The sequence below is a fragment of the Tetrapisispora phaffii genome, chromosome 4, assembly GCF_000236905.1.
Source record: "Tetrapisispora phaffii CBS 4417 chromosome 4, complete genome".
NCBI classification, from domain to species: domain Eukaryota; kingdom Fungi; phylum Ascomycota; class Saccharomycetes; order Saccharomycetales; family Saccharomycetaceae; genus Tetrapisispora; species Tetrapisispora phaffii.
Genome location: NC_016523.1, coordinates 447967 through 463789, shown reverse-complemented (window position 1 = coordinate 463789; position 15823 = coordinate 447967). Strand labels below are relative to the sequence as shown.

The 15823-nt window shown below is 33.0% G+C and overlaps 6 protein-coding genes across 6 annotated transcripts; 3 read left to right on the top strand and 3 right to left on the bottom strand.

Moving 5' to 3' along the window:
• Window positions 1-9: 9 nt before the first annotated feature.
• On the bottom strand, window positions 10-2370 carry STE12 (homeodomain family transcription factor STE12; the record flags this gene model as incomplete). The annotated part of the gene is made up of 1 exon (XM_003685247.1): window positions 10-2370. One exon carries the CDS (start codon window positions 2368-2370, stop codon window positions 10-12), a length of 2361 nt encoding a protein of 786 aa, XP_003685295.1.
• A 1883-nt stretch (window positions 2371-4253) lies between these two features.
• Window positions 4254-5234, bottom strand: SAM35 (SAM complex subunit SAM35; the record flags this gene model as incomplete). The annotated part of the gene is made up of 1 exon (XM_003685246.1): window positions 4254-5234. The coding sequence occupies one exon, from the start codon at window positions 5232-5234 to the stop codon at window positions 4254-4256; it is 981 nt and encodes a 326-aa protein (XP_003685294.1).
• A 309-nt stretch (window positions 5235-5543) lies between these two features.
• UBX5 (DNA protein crosslink repair co-factor UBX5) lies at window positions 5544-7094 on the bottom strand (the record flags this gene model as incomplete). The annotated part of the gene is made up of 1 exon (XM_003685245.1): window positions 5544-7094. The coding sequence occupies one exon, from the start codon at window positions 7092-7094 to the stop codon at window positions 5544-5546; it is 1551 nt and encodes a 516-aa protein (XP_003685293.1).
• Window positions 7095-7519: 425 nt separating this feature from the next.
• PEX3 (Pex3p) lies at window positions 7520-9070 on the top strand (the record flags this gene model as incomplete). Its single annotated transcript, XM_003685244.1, has 1 exon — window positions 7520-9070. One exon carries the CDS (start codon window positions 7520-7522, stop codon window positions 9068-9070), a length of 1551 nt encoding a protein of 516 aa, XP_003685292.1.
• A 505-nt stretch (window positions 9071-9575) lies between these two features.
• On the top strand, window positions 9576-10133 carry SKP1 (SCF ubiquitin ligase subunit SKP1; the record flags this gene model as incomplete). The annotated part of the gene is made up of 1 exon (XM_003685243.1): window positions 9576-10133. One exon carries the CDS (start codon window positions 9576-9578, stop codon window positions 10131-10133), a length of 558 nt encoding a protein of 185 aa, XP_003685291.1.
• Window positions 10134-11147: 1014 nt separating this feature from the next.
• Window positions 11148-15635, top strand: YSP2 (Ysp2p; the record flags this gene model as incomplete). The annotated part of the gene is made up of 1 exon (XM_003685242.1): window positions 11148-15635. The coding sequence occupies one exon, from the start codon at window positions 11148-11150 to the stop codon at window positions 15633-15635; it is 4488 nt and encodes a 1495-aa protein (XP_003685290.1).
• Window positions 15636-15823: the final 188 nt, after the last annotated feature.

Sequence of the window (15823 nt, the reverse complement as noted above, 5' to 3'; positions counted from 1 at the left end):
ATTAATTTTTCAACGTTTTCCTTTTGAATCTTTTTCATTTGAGTTATTATCATTAGTCAAATCTGCGTTCGTGTATGTTCTCTTAATTTTGATCGATGCATTGTTTTTATGAATCCTATTATTGTTATTTCCATTATATTTTGGTATCTTATTAGTTTTTGAAAAGGTAAACTTATTATTCGGATTAGTCTGTGTTTTAGTTCTGTAATGTCTCCATCTCTCATCAGGAGCCAAATTAACGGACCGTTGATTAGTACGAGCTTGTTCTTTACTATTCATAGCTGGTGGATACTTTTTTTGTGACTTCCATGGAGATGACAAAGTTTGAATATAACCATTTCTAGATGGGATTCCATTTTGTTTTACCACAGGTGTTGTGTGAAATTGTGAATAGAAATTTGTAGAAGGAGGCATTCCACCAGGCATTCCACAATACCATCCATACTGATCCATACCCGAATAATGGTACTCATCATACATCATGTCTTCTGATTGTGGAAGGTCATCGCTGACTGGTAAGTCTCCATTTTCCGCAACAGTCATAGGTTTGTTCATTGGATATCCTGGGAAATTCATTTGCATTCCCGGTGGAACCATGCCGTTAATATATGATAATTGTATAGGATGCATATTTGGATATACTGGAAAAGGTTGATATTGTTCTTCATGATCCAAACCTTTAGTCTGGTTATTATAATAATTTCTTTCTGGATTTGAACCATTCATGCCATAGATATTCGAATTATTCCTTTGATGAGTTTTATTATCACTCTGACTTCTGGCTATTGAGTCAGTATTTTCCTCAGTTTCATTGGGTAAAGAACTTCTGTTGGATGTAGTGCTACTGGCATTGTCCTTCTTATTGGTGTTCTCATTATTTATATTTCTTTCGTTATAAAAGTCATCATTGTCTAATTGTTTATTATTTTCTGTATCATTATCTTCCAAAACCTCTTCTTGCCTACTGTTTTCTCTCGATAAGGCATTACCATTAAATGTTTCATTATTTTTATTTGAGTAATTTGTGACCCCTGGTTCTCTTCTTACTGTATTATAGAAATCACTATTTGACATGAACGGTGTTCTTGCAGTAGCCGGCACGGCCCAACCCATAGGAAACATCGGTTGAGATGCAGTTAAAGGTGGCATTAATTGATATGAAACGATATTATTTGGTTGGATTAGTTCATCCTCTGGATAATTATATTGATTTAAATTGTTCATTGGCATTGTATAATTATCATAGATTGGATTTTTTTGATTTGAAGTATCTGGGAATTGACTGTTGAAACCATGCAGTAAAATATTTTCTTGATTTGGATATTCTATTTCAACTGGAATATAATCTAATGGAAAATCATCTTCATCGATTTCAACCAATTTATTTATCAGATCAGTCTTTCTTTTCTCCTCTTGTGTTTCATAATTGTCATTCAATTCAACATTATCATCATAATCTAATACCAACACTTGAGATGTAATATCCCCTTCTTTTTCTGTAAACTCACTATTCACCTTGGTTTCGGATTCATCCAATGTCTTTAGAGATTCAGGTTGTTTATTAAATATCTCTTCAGATACAGTATCGAGTTCCAATTCATTTTTAGTAAAAAGTTGTTCTTGTAGATCGACTTCAACTTTGAAATCTGGTGGATCTTCTTTTGTTTCCAACTCGGCGTTGCTCTCCGTATCTATTTCAAAACTAGGTGACATTTCAGGCTGTGTAATCTTCGAAGATGTTTGAGCTTTGAGTTGGTCATATAAAGAAACATCTGACACAAAATTATATTTAAATGAAATTGCAGGTTCCCTAACTGGGCGTGTTGTCGATGGTTGGTTTGATGCTTCTCTCTTAAGATCTCGTTCCAATGCATCCGCAAATATTCTATCATGCGGAACACTAAACCAGAAGAAAACTTTCTGTTTCTTTTGTGTTTTCAGACACATGTTTCTAAATAAGAAAGACAGAAATTCAGATTTTGGTTGTTCTAGAGCGGCATCTATTCCACACTTCAAATGTCTTAAATCTGAAAAGATACCTTCCTCGAATTTCTTTTTCTGTATGATTTCTCTACCAAACTGTTGCATTCTGTATATGCAACATTTGACAATATCTGTGCCTGTGATATAGAAAAGGTTATTCCAGAACACACAAGATGCGAAACCTTGATCATTATTTAAATAGTACCTTCTTATTACTTGGTTTTCTTGCCAATTTACGGGAGCAGTAGCTAGAAAGAACTTTAGATCTTCAATTAACCTAAAGGCCTCTTCAATTTCTTCGGGTGAAGACTCCATTTTGGAATTCTGCATTCCTGACGATGATTTCATGATAGTTTCTGTCCTATCCATTTGATTATATGCATTCATTATGATATGAGTTTATTTATATTTGCAAAATTGCGATAGATATTGGATGCAATGAAACTATGCTTGGGTTTCTTTTATGATATGATATTGATGACTAGTCTAATGAAACTAATAGTTATTATTGGTATTTTTATGTTCGACCAATGTTATAATAAAACCATATAATGCAAAAAATTAATTCGTTGATTATAATTTTAATAAAGATGCTTGCTCAAAATGCAAAGAAATGGTAGAACCCCCAATTATTTGATCTCTCTAGTAAAAGTAGCTCTTGACCTGTCAATTGGAAATATCGAATATGAAAGAACACTTGTAGATGGTTCTTACACTTTTTTAATTGAGTTTATGCAGCTGATGACCAAAAACAAAGTAGCCAAAGTAGTAGAGATTTATTAGACGATGAAAACAGAACCAAGCAATGATTTTCAAGCTGAATATCAATGTGCCTATTTTGATATCTTTCTTGAAGTCTGTCTAGTGAAATACTGCCCTAGTTGATAATTCTATTTTTCCAATGACAAAATATTCAATAAATTAAATATCGGTTGTATTTACTTTCACAGTTAATTGTTCATTCGAGGGATCTATTCAAATACCACGCTACTCTTAATACGAATAAACTAAATAGTGAAAAGAAAGATCGAATGAATACAACAATTCTAAGTAATATCTAAGTAGAAACAAAAGCTATAAGAACAAGAATAAATTGTAGCTAAGATTCCATATAAGACAAGATCTACAAAAAAATAAAAAGTACATAGAAATACATAAACATCAGAATGTAACAAAAACTAGAACTAAAACTGCAGAATAAATAGACATGAGACGTATTCCAGGAATGTTTTCAAACTGTATCGACTCAAGATCAAATGTTTCCATGTGAATAGTTACAAGTATTTATATAACATGTTTGAAAAATTGATAACATATTATAACATGAAGAAACTGAATAAATGTAAAGATCAACCACAATGGTTTACTCAAGAAAATAAAGATTGTATTGCAAGATGGTGGAAAAGAAAGTAGATGCTGTGTTTCTAGATGTAACCTATCTCTGTGTTTTTTGCTCCTGTCAACTTCTTGTTCAGTTTGGTGTTTCACATTTTGTAAGAGAGCTGACAAGGAGAGAAAGTCAAGATACTGAAGAATATTTGTTTCATGATGAATCAGCACAGTGGAGGGCAAAACCTATTCCGCCTGAAGATTCCGCAACGTTGCGATGTTCTTCTTTCTACTGACTTTCTGCATTAAACCAACATGGATCTAACCTGAAACTATAAACACACATATATCTTTATACAATTATTTTCTGTAAGATAGAGAAAGTATATTCTCCATAGAGATAGATCTGTTTCAAGTTAAAACAACATTTCAATGCTTAAAGAAGTACGCGAGTAGTTAAAAACTGCTCTGTTTCAAAATTTTCGTTACTGTTATTTTTAATATGTTTTCTTAGCAACAACTAACTGCAACAATGACAGATACTAATTCTCGTTGTACGAGCATGGTAGAGGATTTGTAGATACTTTAGTTATTCAAATTGAGCCTTTCTAGTTGAGGAAGTCGTGGTTTTCCTGCTCAGTTTCGTACTTTTGACGTTGTCGAAGAGAAAATGTTCATTAGCGACAAGCTTCGTTGTTGCTGGACAGTCTGTCAACGAAACTGAGATGAGATGAGATATTTGGAAGCGGATATATACAGTACGTAAAGTTCAAGATTTGGTGTTTAAAGATGGTGAAACATTGGTTATAGGGATGCACGTGACGGAAGTTCTGTCCTGAGTGTATTATAGGCATTTTCCATTAATTCCATGTTATTACATTGTTTCTATACACACACATATATATATATGAGTTATTGAATGTTGAATATTTCAATCAGTATTATTGTTCATCGATATATTTGATTATAGAGTCCTCGGCATATTTGATCAAGTTTGGGCATCTCTCAACAAGAAAAAGTCTCAATGACGATGTATCTGGAAGATTCAATAAACATTTCACATAGCTGATTATTTTTATATTTAAATAGTTGATTATTGTGTCATATTTATTGTTTGACCATAAAGTTGGTTCTTTCTTAATAATTTCTTCAAACTTTAGTAAGGTCTCTTCACAATTGGATACTATTGGTTGTATTAATTCTTTTTGGATATCTTCTGTTTTGGTATGTATCGTAACCTTTTTGGATAAATACTCTGATAATCGTCTGTGACGCAATGAAAACCCGTTACTCTTTATTAACGATTCCTTAACAGAAAACACTGATTGGTTTGTGTCAAAAAGGTATAGTTTAGAAAATCCAGTCTTGTCCAAGGTAAATAATACATGAGATATCCATCCGTCATATATCGAGCTGTCTAATAACTCTACATAAAGCATCTCTGTGTTGCTCTGGTTATGTTGCATCTTAATCTTAATGCTCTCGTTAATCAAAAAACTGGATCTGATAAATCGTTTCTTGAAACCTTCGGCTAATATGGGGAGTTCTTCTCCTTTATTGGATAAAGGGGATAAACAAGCTAAACTACAAGTGTATGCGTCTCTTTCGGTATCTCTATTTACATTTGCTTGTGGAAGTTTCAGCGAATTTTGTTGGCATAAAACGATTTCAACAAATAAACAGATTGGATCTGTTGCTAAAATTGAGTTCGTTTGCTCATCCTCAAACACATTATATACACCAAGTAAAAAAGTGTCATCTAGTGTAGTTTTAATCGAATTTGTACCTCTGAAGTAGTATCTTCTTGATTCAATTTCTTTTACCATGGATTTATCCGTATTGGATATTGGACCATAAGTTTTCAATGGGAAACCATTAAAAATATACTTCAGTGGAGTTGGAATTTGAAATATGTTTGCCATACTTAACACATGGAATTATATTGACGACGCAGGTTTGGTTACAGCTCTTTATAATTCCCTCCTTTAAATATTCACGTTATCTTTAAAGTGCACTTGCTTTAAGTATGAAATTTCATCAGATTCGAATTTTAAACGCTTCATTCTCATAGAAAGCCAAAAAAAAGTTACAATGACACACACTTTTGGTGAAGGTTTGAAAATGATAAATGTTGCCATGTTAAAACAACTACTATATCAATTATTATTAATTGTCAAATACAATTAATTTGAGTTATTTTATTACTTAATTCTATATCGATTATAAACTACCTAGTCCTCTTGGACTTTTTCCAATAGAAGGGAACTATTTTTCAATCCAGCTTCGTCTATGGTCATAACTAGTTTATCAATTAAGTCATGACGTTGATGGTCGGATAGAGTGAACTCTACGTCACTATATTCGGTTAAATCATGTTTTATGAATTCGTATATTGTACGAACTTTATCTTCGGTGGCATTAAATCTCCTAACAATTTTTTGGCCATTGCCCATTCGTATTTGGATCCTAGTTGTTATGCCTGGTCTATTTGGTGGTTCTATATGTTCGACTGGGTTAATTGAAGCAAGGATACTGCTTTCCTTCTCGTCGAATTGTTCATCATTCTCCTCTACAGGCTCATTATCCTTAACGTTATCTGTTTTCAGTGAAGGCTTATATTCTTCTGAGGTTTCTTCAGATGAGAGACCCATGGATTGCCTAATAGCAAATTCCATTTGTTGTTCTTCCGATAAAATTGTTGGATCGAGTTTTGGAGCAGGCTCATTGACAATTGGATTGACTGTGCTTGGGTCTAATGAAAAGTTGGATAAAAACTCTTCGACTTCATTTATAAACTCATTTTCTTTAGGAACAATCGCATTCCATTGTTTTAATCTTTCACCAGTTATAGGGTCCAATATAGCAATGTGTGGTAGATTTTCTTTATTCTGTAAGTTATAAAACTGGATATATTGTTGAGCATTTCTGGAGTCGTACTGGTATTGTAGAAAAATAAATTTTTTTTTAATAAATTTCTTAACTATTTTAGATGACCATAAATCTCTATTTAATGCCTGACATTGGAAGATACCCACATCTTGAATATTAATCATCATCCATTTCTTCTTTTTCATTGCTTTATTCTTGGCCCTATCGAGATCTATTTTAGACATTATTTCAAAAGGAGGTCTGAATAACATCGCCAACCTTTCCTCTTTTGTGATATTTCTTGTTTTTTTTATAAGCTTAGTATATTCTCTAACTTCTCCATCTTCAGTTATTTCAATAGCTGGTTCCTCCACATATTCATATAAATTTTCAGCATCTTCTTGAATTGAAACGTCGGAGTCTGAATCTGAGTCTGAGTCTGAATCACTATCATTAGATTCAAACCTTTGGTTAAATACACCAACTGGTCGTGAACTATCAAAAATGTCAGAACTATCGTTTACTTGACGGCGTAAATGTTGAAATGCCCCACCGACGCCACCGTATGTTCCGGGGAAAATATGAGTCTCAGCCAATGTTTCGTGTCTTGCTTCATCTGGTGGTCTAATGTATCCAGTATCTCCAGGTTGTGGGGTATTATAAGCTTCATTTTGTAACCTTTGAGCTAATTCAGCATCCGAATCAACATTCACTATATTAGAAGGTGCTTCGTCGTTATTGTTATCGTTTTGATTATTGGTATTACTATTTAACAGAGACTTGCCACCATGTTCAAAATATAATGAAATTGCTGTATCAAGGTTGAACCCTGCCATTTCTAAAAACTGACTGGCCAATTCTGAGTCCCCTGTACCCGTAATCATCATAAAATTATTAATTTCATCAGTTGACATTTTGAAATTGCTTATATTGTGGTATATTTGTAGGTTATTAATTCAATAAAGTAAAAATTATTTGTAATATTCAATCAACCTACGTCTTTAATTTATCGCACTAACTAGATTATTTAATACTTCTTAATTTCATAATATTTAAATTTATTATACTTACATATTTATAATAAAGTTACAAATTCCATCAGCGCATTACCGCGCATTTGGGGATTCAAAATCATTTAAACAAAGGGAAATGGATTATCAAATAATCATCTGATAGATAAAATCTTGAAGTATATAAATAGAATTCAATGAAAGGTACAAATGCATTGTAATTGTAATTCAATGTTGTTTTTTATTTGATTTAAGGTAGAATTAATAAATAGAAGAATATTCATCTATAGCAACGTCCAACATTATTACAAAGGGAGATAATTGATATAATGAATAACAAAAATATTAAACAAATTTCTTTCTTGCAAAGAAATAGGAAAAGATTTATTACAGCTGCTGCACTTTCAACTGTTATATTTGCAACTGGTTCTATATTTCTTTACTTTTTAAAGAGTTGGTTATATAAACAACAATTAAAAATCACTGAGCAACATTTCATAAGAGAACAAATTAAAAGAAGATTTACTCAAACACAACACGATTCATTAATCGTATTATATGAATTGTTACCTGTTTTTGTTTTGATTTTGGCAAAAGACTATAATCTCGATGAATTAGTCATCGCATTAAGAGATAAAAAGTTAAAGAAATCACAAATAAGTGCTGAGAAAAATGCAACAGTAGAAGATGGTAATGTTGCCGGTACATCTGGTTCTTCCATTCCAGGTGGCACAATTTCAGAAGTTACTGTTGACACTAACTTACCGCCTTATAACCTAACACTGGGAGATTCTCAATTAGAAAGTTCTGAAAAATATGCTGATTTTACAAAAGCACAATTATGGCATGAATTACAACTGAAGAGTCTTGTCAAACTAATAACAATATCATATACAATTTCGTCCTTATTTTTATTAACAAGATTACAACTTAACATATTAACCAGAAGGGAATATTTGGCAACAGCAGTAAACATTGCAATTGAGCAAGAAAATGCTAAGCAAAAGAATAATTCGATATCTAACTCAGTTTTCAATTGGTTCTCAGGTTTTATTTATAAGAGCCCTGATGATAATAAAGATAAATTGTCGAGTGAAGGCGAAAATATTGAGGCAGCAGATTCCAAAACAAAATTAATGTATATTAACGAGCAAGCATTTTTATCAACTTCGTGGTGGATATTAAATAATGGTTATTTAGTCTTTTCAGAATTAGCCACAAGAAAAGTTGATGAATATTTTTCAAATTATAATCCAAAGGATACTCTTTCGCTCATGGAGTTTAGTAATAACATGTCTAATATTTTTCATTCCATTAACAAAGAATTATTCACTAACAACATCAGTGAAATTGAAACAAGTCAGCCTATAAATAATATAAGCGATATTTTTCTTCCAGAAGATAGTAAAATCGATTATATGTTACAAAGAACCATGGATGAGAATTCATTAAAAGAGCTATCATCTGATTCATTGATTTTGTCTCAATTATTATCAGAAACTGCAGAATATTTAAACGATAAATCGTCGATAATATCATTAGAGTTATTACTTAATGAATCTTTCCAATTTATAATGAATGAAATCGAAAACTCAGTGCTTTCAAAGATCAAGAAATCTAATAAAAAGGTTAATAACGAAACGGTAGAAAACGATGCAACCCAAGAATCCGATATTAAAAATAAAAAAGTACAATTAGCATTAATAGCAATGGCCGGTAAAGATTGCTGTACAAAGATGTTAATTAATAACAATGATCTAGTTCCATTTAGAAACACTACTTCCACTCAAACTGTCAAAAACGAATATCTAAAAAGACTTGATACTGTTACATCTTTAAATGATTTGAGTGCTAGCGTGTATGGAAAAGTAGATTTCTAAAAAAAGGAAAAGGATAAGCGTAAATAATTTATACTGTAGTCTTCTAGAAATGTACAATGGATTATAATTAAAAAGGTCAAACAAAATAACAGCAATTCAAATAAATATCTTATCGTTATATAGATAGATGTTACATACTTAATGCACTAATTTTCCTTGATCTGGTATCATTACCCGTTAGATATTTACATTGATCATTATAAACGTCAAAGCGGTTTAAGGCGCTGATTTCCAAAATGGACATCAAATTTGTTCATTTTAAGAGAACTGAATAATAGTTGATTCAATAATTCGTAATCATCATTAATGTAATTTATATAAGCTAATTGATTTAGACCTTAGCTCTATTCCTTGCAGTATTCGTTCAGTGATACTAGGTTTGTTTCAGAGACCTTCGTGATTGATTAAAAAGGGGATTTCCTTTCGTAAAGTGATTTTGTAAATCAAGATTTATTGCATACGCAACCCACAAATACGCACACACGCACATACATATATATCAATAATGAGTACAGCTTCCAAGACACAAAAGGTTGTATTGATCAGTGGTGAAGGTGAAAGGTTTACTGTCGAACGTAGCGTGGCGGAACGTTCTTTACTATTGAAAAATTACTTAAATGATATGCATGATAACGATTTGAATAATGAGTCCGATGAGGATGAGGATGCGGATGATGATGATGATGATGATGATGATGAAATTGTGATGCCAGTGCCAAACGTTAGATCTTCGGTCTTACAGAAGGTCATCGAATGGGCGGATCACCATAAGGATTCCAACTTCCCCGACGAAGATGACGATGACTCCAGGAAATCTGCTCCTGTGGACTCCTGGGATCGTGAATTCTTGAAAGTCGACCAAGAAATGTTATATGAGATTATACTAGCTGCAAACTATCTGAATATAAAGCCTCTGTTAGACGCTGGCTGCAAAGTGGTCGCCGAAATGATCAGAGGTCGGTCCCCGGAAGAGATTAGAAGAACGTTCAATATAGTCAACGACTTCACACCAGAAGAAGAAGCAGCAATCAGACGTGAGAACGAATGGGCTGAAGACAGGTGATCGGGTAGGGCGACCATTTTTCAACATTGAAGTAGAGGTTAGGATACAGAGTATATATAAATATATATATATATATATATCCATGTATGTATGTATCATAATGCTAATAAAGTTTATGAAGTATGCAGTAATGAAGTAGCATCGACCAAGTAAATGCTAGATAAATTGCTTGTGTTAGTGTATTATACATAGTCGAAGTACTGTTAGCATTGGGTCTTGGTAAAGCCTCCACTGCAACTGCGACACATTTCACTACGAGAGTTTCTGTGCACTGTCCCAATTCGTGCATCCCATCTAGCCGTTTACGGTAACTCCACTCTAAATTGTGTCCCGATCGGGTCAGGACCAATTTATAAAGTGGCCTAATCGGGTAATGGATATAAACCGTTCCTCAGCATGTTTCTGAGAAAACACATAGTAAATTCCGCCACGCCCACCACGCTGCTAAGCCATTATTCACTGTCAACAAACCACTACTCAGTACCATCCGCACAGACCTCTCATTCCAGGGCGCAAAAACACGGCTCAGCCGATTTCTCAGTTAGAGTAGTATATCTTAGTAGAACTGACTATCGCCTAAATAGGTTGTTTTGAATTTCCATATTCAATTTTTTTGATTTTTCGATGTCTTTTCGATATTTTTGTTTTGTGGAACAAACCACATAGTTAATTTATTTATTGCATTTTAAACTAAATAGTAATAATAGCTAACCAGTACAATAAACTAAATTAAAAATCTGATTTCAGTGAAACATTGAAATTACTTTATTGTACTAGTTGGCTAAATAGGTATTATATTGTAAAGTGTACTTCGATCTCATATTGGCCACAAAGAATTGTATTTGGATTATCTTTTTTTTTTCACAATAGCTCAATAGATCAATAGACCAAATCTATAAGTTATAAAAGTAATTGGAAATATACTCATCTTATATTTTCGTACTTCTTTTTTGGAATTGCATATATATATAGTTATCTCATTGAGAAACTCATACACAAGTTGAATTGGGTGTCATGGGTGGAACGAATAATGATAAAAGATCGGTTAGTGATAGCTCATTTTTCAAGATATTTAAGAAGTTAGGTTCTTCCAGTAAAAAAAATGGTAGTACTAGATCAACAAATAGGAATTTTAAAAATAAAAATGTTACTAGCTCGAATAGAAGCTCTGGTAAAAAGCAATCTACTAGTTTAAGACATTTGAAGAATGATTTCTTATCAAAAAAGAGAACTGCTGATTCTCAAACAAATGCATTAGAACTTCCCGATATTGTTTCTATCAAAAGTGGTAGAAGTAGTAACAAAAGCATGGATTTAGGCTGGCATCCAAGGAGGTCGATTCACAACTCAACTAGAGGTTTCAATAAATTGAACTCTAATAATGTACCTGGCATTTCGGATATTTATGTCTCATTAGAGAATCCATCAAATGGAACTAATAATGGGACCAATAATGTTCCCGATGATAGCACAAACAACACATATAATGGAAATGCTAATAATAATGGTAAAGCAAATGGGAAAAATATGCATGTTGCGGGTTCGATAAATTTTAAGCATTTAAATAAGCATAATATATCAGCAAATGATGATCACCAAGGCACTGGAACAAACTTATCCTCAAGGATAACGAATCAAAGTTTGACACATTTAAACACTTCAAATAATGTGACAAATACTTCACTTGCAACAAACAATAAAGAGCATGATTCTGAACATACAATATTCGGCACATTGATGGCATTGGCAAACAATGTCTCATCCTCGAGATTATTACCTCATGAATCGGATTCAATAAGTAAATTGCCAACGGATACAGTATTAAGTAATAATGAGAATATAATTATAAATGGAACTGAAATATCGACAAATACAACATCAGATAGTGAACTAGCAGAACCTCCAAAAATAAGCGTCGTTACTGAGAACGGAAAACCAACTAACGATAATACATTGGAACTTGATCATAAAACAGGAACAAATAGTGAGGAACATTCAATTAAAAATGGTAAAGATCGCATGACAACTGGTACAGCTATAAGACAGGCTTTATCCTCAGTTGATAGAAGTAACTCATTTTTACGTCATTTAGACTTTTTATTGGCCTCACCAGAGGCTTCTTCGCCAGATGCACATAGCACTGATAAACTAAACTCTGCTACAAATACAGATACAAATACAAATTCGCATGGTTTATTTGAGAAGTTGGTTCATGGAAATGGTTCTCAAAAATTAAATGGTTCATCAAGTGATATAACGAAACCAGATATGACCCAGGTTTCTACTCAGAGTAGATTATCTCACGATAGAATCGCAAAAGTTAAATTCCAATCTCTCAGTGAAGCAGAGCCGGCATTAAACACATTTGGTAAAGGTAATTTAACATTGGATGCATTGGCTAGATCCTCAAATTCTGATAGCTCTGTCACGGAGAGTGAGAGACATTACACTAATCATTCCGGTGAGAATATCGTAATGTCATATGAAGGAAGTAATAAAACTAATGAAGTTCCAAAAATCGAAGTAACGAATACAAACAGCTCGAGCAGCAAAAACCAACCATACGGTGTTAAAAATAGTGTAATGGACTCAAGTGTGAATAATTCTAAAACAAATCTCTCTAAAAATCTAAAGAGAAATTCCGGCTCATTTAGTAATTTGTTGTCACTACGTACAAGAAGTAAAACATTACCAGGTAACAATGAAGATACAGATGAGAAGGATCCAAAGAAGGTACCGAGACTAACTTGGAGTTATGAAGAATCCCAAAATACTAATAATAATAACAATAATAACAATAATAATAATAATAATAGCATTCAAGATGACAGTATTGCAACTGATTCCGATGAACGACAACCAAGAAGACTATCAAGGAAGTTTTTGGATAGAAGATCATTCTCGCCTAGTATTGGCATGAAAGTTCTTCCACCAATGAAAAATTTAGCATCAACATTAAATAGAAGAGGTGGTTCTATTAGTGATCCATCCCTCTCCCAAGCTAACAATGGAAATGGCGATAGCACTCGTGCTAGAGCTAGTACTGCAGCATCGGCTGTTATGAGTCCGACATTAAACGTCGAAATAGATGATAAAATAGAGTTGCAAGGCATCGATTATGCATCTGAGAAAAAGAATGCTGAGTTCCATAAGTTCTTCAAAGACATTACAGAAATTAAACAAAATGAACGTTTAATTTTAGAGTTAAGCTGTGCTCTCTCTCGTGACATTCTGATTCAAGGTAAAATGTATGTGACGGACCAAAATATATGTTTCAATTCCAATATATTAGGTTGGATTAGCTCTGTCATTATTCCTTTTAAGGAAATTGTTCAAATAAAGAAGAAATCCACCGCAGGTATCTTTCCAAATGGTATTGTCATTGACACCCTGCATACTAAATATGTATTTGCATCCTTTATTTCCAGAGATTCAACATTCGATATTATAACGGATATTTGGAATCAAATCATTCTTGGTAGACGTCATTTTAACTTAAGGGGCGGAGATGATCTAAACAGTAAAATGTCTATCGACATAGGTTCTGATTCGGATATTTCAGATTTTGAAGATGAAACACATCGTAGATCAAGTGACGACGCCAACTACTTACAAACGGAAGAAAATGCTGCATACGATGACGATAGTCTCGGATCTTTGATCGACAGTACGGAAATGACTTCTACAGATGAAGCCGATGATGAAAAACCTAAAACCACTAAAGGGACTTCTGATCTCAATGAAGGTCCAAAAAAACATGGTCCAACTACAGTTGACTACAAAATGAGTGATAATCAAAAGCTAATTAATGAAACTGTATTTGATGCACCTTTAGGAAAAGTCGTAAATATGTTATATGGTTCAGATACTTCATATTTGTCAAATATACTAAAGGCACAGAAAAATTATAATATATCGAGTTTATCTGGTCTACTGGGTAAAAAAACTCGTGAATTCAACTACACCAAACCAATCTCAGGACCAATTGGACCAAATAAGACAGTTTGTAATATTACAGAAACCTTAGACAATTATAATTTACAAGATAATGTCCAAGTAACACAAATCTCAAAAACTCCTGATGTTCCATCTGGTAGCTCTTTCTTTGTTAAGGCTGTTCATGTTTTTACCTGGGCTCCGAATAATGCAACCAAAATGCAAGTATACCTATCTGTTGAATGGACAGGTAAAAGCTGGGTCAAAGGTGCAGTTGAAAAAGGTACTTTTGATGGTGTGACGGCTACAACCAATACCATGGCAACTGAGTTAACAAAGTTTGTACAAGATATAAAATCATCACTTACTGAAAGCAAAGATGTGGCTGAAGAAGAGGAGGAAGTTTTAAAACTTCCGACCTTGGAACCTGCAACTCATGCGCCAACTGACAATGGTTACAAGAAAGAAAAAGATGATAAAATAATTGATGAAAATGTTAATTTTAATGCTCCTTTAGGAACTGTATTTCAAGTATTATTTGGCAATGATACGTCTTATATGACAAGAATCATTAAAACAAAAAATATCGAACTATCTGCGGTGCCAAAATTTGTAAATAATGCGAGAGAATACAATTATGTCAAGCCGTTAAACAACTCTTTAGGCCCTAAACAAACAAAGTGTCTACTAACTGAAAAGATTGAACACATGGATACAAATGGTTACATTATGGTAAGGCAAATTACCAAAACACCAGATGTCCCTTCAGGTAATAGTTTCTCTATTCACACGAGAATCTTTTTGTCATGGGGTCCTAATAACACTACTGATATGACTGTAGTAACCAATATTATCTGGGAGGGTAGGTCGTTTATCAAGGGCGCCATTGAGAAAGGGTCCATAGAAGGACAAAAATCTTCAAATCAAATCTTAATTGAAGAGTTAAAAGATATAATTGCAAGCAGTGTATCATCTGGTAAGAAGAGAAAGAGATCGAAATCGAAGCGTAGAAGATCAACGAAAGAAACATCCATACCACAAGATGTTATTCCAACAACTGCTGCTACGAAAAACCAAGGTATCTTTTCATCTATATTTTCAATATTTGAAAATTTTGATATAACCTCTATAAATGGTATCATAACTCTTGTCGTCACATTTATTGTCTGTGTCTTATTCTTGCAAAAATTGTTCGGAAGAAGCCAATCGAAGATTCAAGTTTTAAGACCAGGTAAGATGTTGATTGATGGACAAGAGTATAACTTTGTGCCTAATGTCAAAACACTATATGACGTTTACGAAAATGACATTAAAAGTTCCAGTAAACGTAAGAACTCCGGTTCTGTAGATCTTTTACAAGAAACAGAAGGGGATATCTGGAACTGGATTAACGAAAGAGGTGATAATTCTCTTCATTCGACTTTTGAGGATATTTCATTTGATATGGATAAATTACAAGGTAAAGCTCCAAATTACAAGTTACAACAACTTCAAGAAGCAATTAAGATCACAGAACTACAACTTTCAAAAATGCGAAATTTATTAGATAATTTGCAGAATTCATGAGATGAGAGTTTTTTTAAGTATTTACGATAGATATACAAAATTGTTTTCTTCTAGGCATATCTTTTATATTTTTTTAATAGAATGACTTTAACTTGTTACTTAATCAATTTTCTAAATAAGTTACGATTACATATATTATTTGTCAATTCTAAAACAAATATTTTTTCCAAAATTTTTAATATTTTTTT